At 37.7% G+C, this 11,244-nt stretch overlaps 1 protein-coding gene and 2 non-coding genes across 3 annotated transcripts; 1 reads left to right on the plus strand and 2 right to left on the minus strand.

Moving 5' to 3' along the window:
* The first annotated feature begins 440 nt into the window (after nt 1-440).
* stac3 (SH3 and cysteine rich domain 3) lies at nt 441-6,028 on the plus strand. Its single transcript, XM_058643115.1, has 13 exons — nt 441-661; nt 1,273-1,314; nt 1,987-2,065; nt 2,646-2,802; nt 2,911-3,008; nt 3,138-3,198; nt 3,432-3,529; nt 3,674-3,743; nt 4,063-4,124; nt 4,232-4,314; nt 4,464-4,515; nt 4,606-4,743; nt 5,466-6,028. The coding sequence occupies exons 2-13, from the start codon at nt 1,307-1,309 to the stop codon at nt 5,571-5,573; spliced, it is 1,014 nt and encodes a 337-aa protein (XP_058499098.1). The 5' UTR covers nt 441-661; nt 1,273-1,306; the 3' UTR covers nt 5,574-6,028.
* A 1,231-nt stretch (nt 6,029-7,259) lies between these two features.
* Nucleotides 7,260-7,373, minus strand: LOC131469304 (U5 spliceosomal RNA). Its single transcript, XR_009241792.1, has one exon. It is a non-coding gene; the product is annotated as a U5 spliceosomal RNA (small nuclear RNA).
* Nucleotides 7,374-7,923: 550 nt separating this feature from the next.
* LOC131469305 (U5 spliceosomal RNA) lies at nt 7,924-8,037 on the minus strand. Its single transcript, XR_009241793.1, has one exon. It is a non-coding gene; the product is annotated as a U5 spliceosomal RNA (small nuclear RNA).
* Nucleotides 8,038-11,244: the final 3,207 nt, after the last annotated feature.

Genomic DNA, 11,244 nt, shown 5'->3' on the forward strand with positions numbered 1-11,244 from the left:
ATTGCCAGAGGTAGAAAATAACAAATCATTTTGAGTCGTGGTAGTGTAATTTAGTAGTTTGTTTTGTGTGCTTGTACATTTTTAAAGAAAGTTTTGGTAGTTTTTACTTTTAGGTGTAAGGAGTAAAAATAACTACAACAAGCCCTGGTTGAGTGTTAGATCACAACCACAATCATTGATATACACACATTTCATTTTATACAGCACTTTATTATTGGATCAAGTTTCAGCATCATTTTTGCACTCCATGGGTTAAAGGACACTGACAGGAAGCAAAAGAGAACATGTGTGTGGGTTCTCTTTTATGTCAACAAGTGGGACAAGGGGAAAGAGGTGCGTATATGTATGTAATGAAGACAGAGGGAAAGAACGTATCTAATTTCCCCTCGTCATCGGTGCTCACTTCGAGGTCCCCAGCTGTCGCAAACAGTCAGCCTGACACATGAGTGCTAAGCCCACCAAGCACACAAGACACGCACACAAAATTATAGATAACTACACAACAACAGACATATGCTCACACCTTGAGCCTGAAATCACAGAGACGTTATAGAGATAATAGCCACAGTGGTCCAGTCTGATTTCTGAGGGCCTGCAGTGAGGAGGCAGGTTGATCAGTGAGACTCAGATCTACGGCAGAGCGACAGTGATCACAGACCAGGTTTGTGCTTTTTATTGGTGTGAATTTCAACATTGGATATGTTAGTTTGAAGCATGAGTATTTCTAGGGGGAGCTGTGTTTGCATGACAAAAGTGTTATTGTTTTTTTTGAAATATTCCAGTGGGACTCCTGTTTTCCTTACTGGCAGAAGCACCTAAATTTAGCTGTGATTAGATCCAATTTCACAACCCTGGAATAGTGTGGGTCAAGTGGACAAGTGTTAGAACAGTACGTAGGCAATAAGTTCACAGCAACATGGGACTTTTTACACGGTCACAAGAAAACATCCTATATTAACAGGCCTTTGTGTAATTGTGTTTGATGTGTCCCACAATATTTGTATTAAAATGGTGACAGCATGCACATTATAAAGGTAAAGTGGGACTAAATATTATGCTAAAATGTGTACTACATATTTTTCTACAAAGTTGTGCAAAATGCACAGTAAATGTGTAAAAAACAACAACTAATTTGCTGCCTGTGTTTGATCTAGGTGTGTTTAATTATTAGGTGTTCACCCACAGTGGCAGTTGATGACTTTTTGTAAAGACAATAATGAAAAAATTAATGCTTTAAACTAATAAATTATATATATGTCTATATCTTTGTAGGCAAAGGATTCACTGAGATTGTCCAGCAAACACCATGGACCGGTGAGTAATCTGTATTTCTAATAATTTAAATGACCTCTGCAATATAAATACACTGCAAATTCATTCAAAATCCAGCCTTCAAATGGGTTGGAGATTTTGGTTTTAATGAATGGATGTCACATATTATTTATGTCGTGAATGATATTACAGTTTATATCAGAAAAGATTGTCAGCTAAAATATTTAATTCAACAAATGTTTGTGTATGGTTTAGGTGTTCCCTTAATTCTTTTGAGCAAAATATACTGTTTGCTTTACTTTCCTCACCATCTCCACTTGTCTCATAGTGAACTTAAAAACCTAAAAACCACCACCATCAATTATCGGACTATATTCACTAACGATAAAGCAGCTCGAAAATATATCAAAGGAGTCTCTCAGAATAATCAACACAACTATTTTAAGGTGGAATGGCAACTTGATATCAAACACAGCGAGTACGTCAGTTACACGGGGTCACTCTATTTTTCCTGTTGTCCTGCAAAAACCCTGCAACGTAACATTGTCATTTCACATAATCAAGTGTGCTTTGTATCATTTATCAATTATCATTAAAAAGTGAATGTTGACACATGTTGTTTAAAGATACAAACTTTTCTTGGCAAAGTAAATATATGGAGCTTCATGATATCATTGCGTTTTTTTCTTTCTTTGTGTGCGTCATGTGTGTCAGGGAGGATGATAAAAACTCAGTGGATATCCACGACAATCCTCCAGTTCCTGAGAATTTTGTGAAGGAGGACGAAGACACTGTGAGTGACAGGATCATGTCAAATGCCCTCATCCCCCAATGTTAGCACTGCAATTCCTGAGCAGTTTAAAATAGCCACCAGTTGGGACAGGAACGCAGCGCAGCATCAACTAGAAAAAAAAACCCGTTTTATTTCATGGCAAAAGATTATCACTGCAGATTTAGCTATAAATGTCATTAAAGTAGAATATGAACAACAGAATGCAGGTCTTGAGAGGCATGGATGTTAGGTATTAGGTAATTAAAAGTGAAATCCAATAAAACTATGTTTCAGAAATATTGAAAATATGTGAGAGATTTGTACAGAATACTACAACTCAACACTCGGGAACAGTAGACCCGTTTTCCACAGTTTACTTCAATCAAATTTATGCTTTTGACTGTGATACATGGGGAATGTAGGTAATTATGTCAAAATGTCAACATTCTTATACATTTTCCCTATGGGAGTTCCATATTATTCACATGAACTTCATTTATATCCTCTCATTTCTTCTTCATCAACATGATACCCATGGATTGCATTTTGATTTTTTCTTCTTCTTTAGTGACTGTCTGTGTCATTTGTTTTGTATCTCCAGGTCTATTTCATATATGACGAGGAGGTGGAGGTGGAAGAGAAGGACCCAGAACCTCCTTCAGAGCCAGTTCGCCGGATCAATGACAAACCCCACAAGTTCAAGGACCACTATTGCAAGAAACCCAAATTCTGTGACGTCTGTGCTCGCATGATAGTCTGTATGTGCTGCAATAATCTCGAGACCATCTTCATCATGCATGCCATTTTCTGATAGATGTTGTTTTCTAGTAGAAGTAGTACCTGCCTCACACATGTTTATCTTTCAGTGAACAACAAGTTCGCTTTGAGGTGTAAAAACTGCAAGACCAACATCCACCATTCGTGTCAGTCATATGTTGAGTTTCAGAGATGCTTTGGCAAAATTGTGAGTCCCTCTGCTGCCATGCTCTGGAAATGGTCTTTATTTTCAAGATAATACAAATTTAGTATGTGGTAATACAGATTTTTGTTATTAAAACTGTTGGAACTGTTTGTTTGTTTTTTGTTCCTGTAGCCACCTGGTTTCAGAAGAGCCTACAGCTCCCCTCTGTACAGCAGTGACCAACCTGATCCAAGTGAGTCCACTGAGTCCTCTGTGACACTGTGTCTCAGTTTATCCTCATTTTAAGTTTTCCTGTCTTATCTGTCCATAAAAAAACACACTTAAATGTATTTGATTTAACATGTTTTTAATCCAGAATATGGCCTTCATATGTTATATATTCCAATTCAATTGTTTTTGTAACAAAAACTGCTACTATATATATAAATATGTCACTTCATAACCCCCGATTCTGCCCTTGTCCAGACAACCCAAACCGGAATGACCCCGTCTTTGACACCCTGCGAGTCGGTGTCATCATGGCGAATAAGGAGCGGAAAAAGAATGAAAATGACAAGAAAAATGTGAGTGTACAATATATTTTTCAGTCAGATCATAATACACAAGGTATTCAGGAACATCTTTGACACACTGATGCACTGACACCAGCTCTGAAACAAATAACATGAAAAACAATCTCATTTTAAACTTTATTTTCTGTCCTCTAGATGATGATGATGATGGAGGAAGAGGAAGAAGAGAACCACCAGCCCAAAGAGAACGAGGAGGGAGGAGAAGGTAAACAGAGACCAGTCATTTTCAGATGATTTCTGTGGTCATTTTGAGAATTCAATGAGAAAATGTACTCTCCAAAAGATGTGATAATACAGGACACAGCTGTAAATTCAACAAGGATGCCTAAAATCATACACTGAAAAAATTTGATATTTGACAAAACTAAAAAAACAATTATTTCAGTTAGTAAATTATTAAAGTTCATTCAAACTATAATTTGCAAGTTATATGAAACTGTTTAAATATAACTGCCAAGTAATTTCTTAAAGTTTAAAGTAGAGATGGCCTACGTTGGTGACGATCGTGTCTGATGTCCTCACAGGAAAGCCTGATGATAAGAAGGAGAAAGGAGGAGACAAAGCAGATGAGAAAGTGATAAACAAGGTTTGCTTTAATCTACGGCTGCAACTTATGCACTGTTTTCCAGCAAGTTTTGGTATAATTAATATCAGCTGTAACATGCAGCAGCATCTGTCCTGTCTTCTCACCAGAGTAAAGGAACGTTCTCGCAGTCACACTATTACCTGGCTCTCTACCGCTTCAAGGCCATTGAGAAAGATGACCTTGACTTCCAGTAAGTTTCAACTTTCATTTATTCTTATGTGTATCAGAGTAAATGTTCATTTACATTCGAACATGTATTTATTTATTTATTTTTTAAAACATGAAAGTTAATTATAAAGTATTATAGTCATGGTGATGGTGTATATTTTTGTGTATCAGCCCCGGTGATCGGATCACAGTGCTGGATGACTCCAATGAAGAGTGGTGGAGAGTGAGTTTAAACTTCCTCATTATCCCGTCCTGACAATCCTGCCACTTCGTAGTGATCATGAACTAGATGTCTATCCACTCTGTTTCCCAGGGGAAGATGGGAGATAAGACGGGCTACTTCCCCACCAACTACCTCATAAAAGTGCGTGCATCAGAGAGAGTTTTCAAGGTGACGCGCTCCTTTGTCGGGAACAGGGAGATGGGACAAATCACACTAAAGAAAGATCAGGTAACTGCACTAAGTTGTGCAAGCATGTGTACATTAAACTGAAATTCAACAGTTTTCTGAGCTCATGTTGTACAAATGCTATAGCTTTTTTATTTGAAATTTGCTTCTAGGGTCAAACAGCTGGTTAGCGCTTCTGTCCCTGCTCTGCTGTTGTACACACACAAATGCTCCCACAGTCGGGTCTGATAGTGCTGTTCACAGAGTCTTACATCATTTCTTTTATAATCTGCTGAAATTGCTTATGTACATACGCACCTTGTGCATGTCTGTCCGTCCTGGAAGAGGATCCCTCCTCTGTGGCTCTTCCTGAGGTTTCTCCCATTTTTCCCCCTGTACAAGGGTTTTTCCTCACTTGATGTGAGGGTCTAAGGATAGTGTGTGTCACTTGCTGTACAGACTATAAAGCCCTTCAAAGCTTATTGTGTTTGTGATGTTGGGCTATATGAATAAAATTGACTTGTCTAAAAAAGACCAAACAGAGGCAAAATAATAACAACAGCACCAACAAAAATCAGCAAAAGTTATGCATTGCAGCTTTATGTTTAAGCTAAAAATGTCTCAAATCTTTTTTCTTTATGACTCCACTGACCTCTTGCCCTTTGTCAGGCCCACTGTTAAATGCTGAACCAAAGCACCCAAATACCCTCATGTTCAATGGTGCATGTTATTGTAGAGTGTGTGTGTGAGTGTGTGACTATAACGCTGATGACACTGTGTTTCAGATTGTGGTGAAGAAAGGAGATGAGAAGGGCGGCTACTTGAAGGTCAGCACCGGACGCAAACTGGGCTACTTCCCCGCAGATCTGCTGCAGGAGATCACTGTGACATAAAGGCCATGACGATGTGACAGGGACAACGTCTGACAAACTGGTGTCACCACCTTTTTTTGCTCTTCTTCAACGTCCAGATTTGACAGCAGTTTTCTGCATGTAAACACTTAAACAGTCCGTCACTGTTTGTGCCTTTGATACAAAGTGAAGCACGAGAAAGGAGGGAGATTAGAAGTGAAACTAGTTTCTATGTTGGAAAGAGACGATGGAGTGATGTATTAGCTTTGTTGTGAGTAGCTCAGAACTGCAAATGGTCAGATGGGACTGTCTGTAGACTGTACAGTAGGTGGAAGAAACCTTGCATGCTTCATGCTTATTTAGAAAGGATCTATGTGTATGTTTAATGGTATTACTTTAACATAATTTAAGTTATAATGATCTTAAACTAAATTATTAATAACTTGTTTATTTGCTCTCAGTCCTTAATAATAATAAATAGTATTATTCCTAGTATACATAGAGGCTGTTAGTATTTTTTTTATATGTGTATATATATATATATATATATACATATATATGTATATGTATATATACACACACTATACTAACAAAACTACTTTGATACTTTGACAAATGTTTGCACTAATTATTGGCTGAAAGTGGGATTTATAAAGGTTTTAAATATTAAACCTGAAGTGCACTTAAAAGAAAAAAACTGTGAAACTTTTTTAAATGGGTCAAGGAACTTCTTTTAATGGGAGTTTCTATAAAGTATATTTATATTAAATATACTAGCGCTGAACGATTTTGAATAAATATCTAATTGCTACTATTTTGACAGGAATTGGGATTGTGATATGATTAGCAATATCAGAGGAAATGGTCATTTTTACATCTTTAGTCTCATTTTCATTCAAATGATCACTGTGTGATATTTGTGCAGATCTGTGAGAAACAAAGATTTGTTTGTCAGATTTGGTCTGTAGAATAAGATGTGTATAGATATTGCACCTCCTGTGAATTGAAAATTGCAGTAGGTTGGATTGCAGCGATAATTCTCAGTACACTGCATTGACTGCATTTATTTGGACAGCCTTGACATAGCATTGTCCTTAAATTAATCATAACAAGTGTTAATGCCAAAAAATAATAATTAATTATATATATATAATTATATATAACATATAATTAATATACCAGTCCACATGCACACACACAAACTTAGATTATTATTACATATATATCACACTTATGGAGACAGAAATCAACTGAGAATGTTGTTTGACTTCTGCACCTCCTTGTGGTCAGGGACGAGTACTGCAAAGGAGTGTGTAGTGTATGACATGATAATAAAGCGTTAGAAAATGGATGGATGGATTGTTAAGGCAACATTTTACAATGCTCAGTTTTATCAAATCCTTTCTGACTTCTTATGAATCCACAGAAACAGTATAATTTTCTAATGATTGCTTATGTTATGGGAGAGTGTTGTCACTCACAGGGAACTTCAAAATAACTGAATAAAAACATACACAATACACTATATGAATTCAGAGTCATAACAACGTTGAGAAACATTAAATGCAATTCGTTGTGACTTGTGCAGCAACATACTAGGACTACATGCTAGTACAAGTAATATAATATTGCAATTATATCATGTAAAAGTGTATGATCTACGCTTTCCATCAGTGTCAGTCGATTCCACAATCGTCTATGAAATATTTATGTTTCACAAGAATAGACAGCCCCACTTGCGTAGGGCATCAAAAAATTGAGTTATACTCTTATTGTTCCTCCCCACGGAAATCTTTAGTAAAAGGCGAAAGATTTATACGCTCTGAAGAGAAACGAGAGTGATCTAAATTTCGAGTGGAGACCGTGGCCAAAGTGATTCTCCGTCACATGTTTCTCACTCACGGTTCACTATTCAAACTTTTTTTTTTTTGCATTACATTGTTTTGGAGTCATGCGAAGCATAAACACTGTTTTCACAAGAAAATAAATGCACTGTTGGTGAAATGTTGTAAACTTAAGAGCGGAATCTTCAGCCTTCTAGCGTGACGAGCACACCATGCGGCCAATCACGTGCGAGGACAGACTAGGGTCATACCATTATGTGAAAGAAGGAAGGGCGTCAGATGACGCTATTTTATGTAAAGTTTCATAATATTATGACTATATTTGGCTTGATGCAGCTATTATGCGTTCAGTTATAAGTTTGATCAAGATGTTTTCTAGTAACGAAGAGATAAATAAGGTTTTCAAGTAAAACATTTTAACGTCGTGCTCTATTTCAACACTAGTTCTAGTCAATAGCTGACTATACTCGCTAAACTGATGCATGGCACAAGTTTACACAATAATCACTATATGTGATGTGAAAATTATAATTCGACATTGGAAAGAAAGCCCCACTTGCGCAGGGCATCAAAAAATTGAGTTATACTCTTATTGTTCCACTCCACGGAAATCTTTAGTAAAAGGCGAAAGATTTATACGATCTGAAGAGAAACAAGAGTGATCTAACGTTAAAGCATTACAGTGGCCCATGTCATTCTCCGTCACACCTTTCTCACTCAAGGTTCACTTTTCCAACACACACACTGCATTACATTGCTTTGGATTCATGCGAAGAATAAGCACTGTGTATAGAAGACGTGAGGTGGCCGAACCAAAACGCAGTGTTTCTTACATAAATACAACGTTTAGCAACATACTATCAAGTCAGCGCTATGCATTGTGGGATAAGTGCAATCATAACCACGCCCCTTTCCATGAAGACTCGCTTTATGACTAAAAAAGGTCTTCCCTTTTTAGTTTTTGTCAAAACATGTTTGGACTCTTCAATGACGAGTGAAATGTTTCAAGTTATCGCAGCACAAGTACTTTCGTGTCTTTAAGTTAATTTTATAAGTCTCCGACTCGCAACTTGAACAGCACATGCGCGGGCACGCCAGAGAAGAAGTGTTCGTCAAGATAGTTATCCCCTCAACGTGTTTAGGGCAGCCTTAAAACACGTTTATACGGTTACATACTTTACTATTGTCACTAATGAACGTTTGCACTTAGCACTTTAACATCTTGGTCATTGTTGGACATGGTCGCTTATTATTCAGCACTTTAATTTTACTGTTATTGTTGTATTGTGTTGTATAAGTGGCATTGGTCTGCCAAGGGACTGAAGTTGGAAAACTAGCTTTTCCAATCCTGTGTTCATTAATATGTAATATTTTCAGTTTTAGCCAGAATATTTCTATACTTTTGAAAGCGGCCACCACTTCATGAATTACAACTCACTTTCCAGTTTTTTTCTTTTCCTAAGAAACCCAACATGGCGTGGTAAGGTGATGGTTTGTGATTAGTCCATGTGTAACTTATTTAAACATCATCACTAATACACGGACGTTTCCAGGCTGACAGGTAGATACACAAGACAAAAAACCGCTCCACCCGCTGTCACACAATTAAATACAAATTAACTGTTTAACTTCAATACATTTTGCATGGAACACAACACTAATGCGTGTCGCACACGTTACGTGACACATGGACATACCTGTATCATCACCTTGTTCTGCAGCTTCAGCGACAATGTTTTTTTAATTAAAACGTTTCAGAGTTTGGCACTTTCGATGCACAAATCTGTTAAGATTTACCAATTTTCCGTTCTCTTGTCATTGTTTTGTCAACTCTTTCTTTATGACCAGCGTCGCACGATTCGATTCGATTTACTTATGTAGCGCTCATCATGCGTGACAACTGACGTCATCACGCTTCAACATTCTCTGCGTATGCTTCCACGCGAAATTAAAATGTGCCTAATACTGCCTAAAAGGTGACAAATTATCAAGACAAAGTTGATATATCTCTTCTAACCTTTTTCCACCGATAGTAAAATGTGTTTGTAATCATCTTACCAAATTTGAATGATACACACATGTATATATGAACCCCGTAGTCATTATTATGAGATACTTTATGTAGAGAAGTGACATCTTCCACACTCACAGGAGTCTGGAAGTGAAATTAAAAAGAAAAATAATTGATGATGCCATTGGTTGCAAAAGTAAAATGACCTCCCATATTAATGACATGACCCTTATTGAACAGCCTTTTGTCTTGTCCTCGTGTTTAATAAGTAATGAGCCTCCTGGTGGGCTTTGGTGGTACTGCAGACGGGCCTCAGAGTGGGCTGTAAACATTCACTAATTCATTGAACATGTATTCTCTTTGTTCCAGGGAAGGGGAAAAAACTTAAAACATCTCTGATCGACATGGTAGTACAAATTATTTTCACGTTATGAGTACTGGTGATTATTATTCATTGGTAATAAAACGTAATTCAAAAGTCATTAATGACTATTTACTGTAATGTTGCATCACATTCTTGTTGATGTACAAATCTGGACATAGACCATAGAAGATTTGCTGACATTTTCGGGGACTCAAACCTTGCAGTTTGAGAAGCTCCGACACCTTTTAAGATTTAATGATGGTCTGTCTTGTAATATAAATATTTCACAGCATTGGTAAGCTTTAATCTGAAGACACTTGAAAACCTAGGACTCCACAATTATAGCACATGTAGCCTATGTTAATAAGCTCAGTGTTGGAGCCTTGAATCTGTTTTCAATCCAGTTCTCATGACGTTTCTATGTCAGACGACCTGTCTGGTTGGGGAGTACATGCAGTCATTTGTTGGCTTGACTTTGCACTGATAGGCTGAGGCAGAGGAAGAATCTCACCAGACTTGTCAGGGATTTTTACATTTCCTGGAGAGAGCACTTGTCATTTTGTCAGCCTCCCTGTTGTTAAAGTATGCGGGGACAGCGGGGCGGGCTGTCAAACTGTGCCTGTCTCTGAGCACATTTCCCCGAGATGATGAGTCATAACAAGGGCCGGTCAGGTGGTGTAAATGAGCAGAGAGAGGGAGAGAGAGAAAGAGAGAGCATGATTGTATAACATTAAGGGGGTTTATTTGCAGAAAGTTGAGGTGAGTATGCTGTAATAATTGTCAGGTTTCCATAGCTTTTGGATAATACTTTTACATGATTTGTTTCCCTTCCCTAGAATGAAAGGAATACATGTTCAATTAATTAATGAAATGGGAGATTTTTTTACAAACCCATCCGTGGCCCATATGCAGTACCACCAAGGCCCACGAGGAGGCTGCTGCCCAGACGCAGAGCATTACTTATTCAATTTTAGGACAAGACAAAAGGCTGTTGCAGTGTAACATGGAGGCTGGAACCGCTTTTGTCATGCTGCATATCCTGCACACAGCAAGTTCTATTGTCTCCTATCTTATTTTATCTTATGTTGTATTTTACTTTACTTCGTTTAGTGCAAAGTTGAGCTGACATGTAGCATAAAGCATTTTTATTGCTAGTAATGATGTCCGTTGTTACATGGTGCCATGACAATAAAGAATCTTGAATCTTGAATCTTTTATGGTGGTCACTAATTCTTACACACTGGACCTTTAAGTGAGCGTAATTCTGTGTGTCAGTACTCGTCTTTGTTACTTCTTCCCCGCTATAAACTTGTTTAGAAACAGGAGTCATCATGTGAACCAAAGCCTGGTCCTAATGTGATACAACCACATTTTCGGAATGAGTCCGGCAGCTACACAGACCTGTGTGTTTGTGTTTTGGGAGGAGAGAGGAAGATACATGGTGAGAGAGAGAGAGAGAGAGAGAGAGAGAGAGAGAGAGAAAGAGAGAGGGGG

This window comes from Solea solea, chromosome 11, assembly GCF_958295425.1.
Source record: "Solea solea chromosome 11, fSolSol10.1, whole genome shotgun sequence".
Lineage (NCBI taxonomy): Eukaryota > Metazoa > Chordata > Actinopteri > Pleuronectiformes > Soleidae > Solea > Solea solea.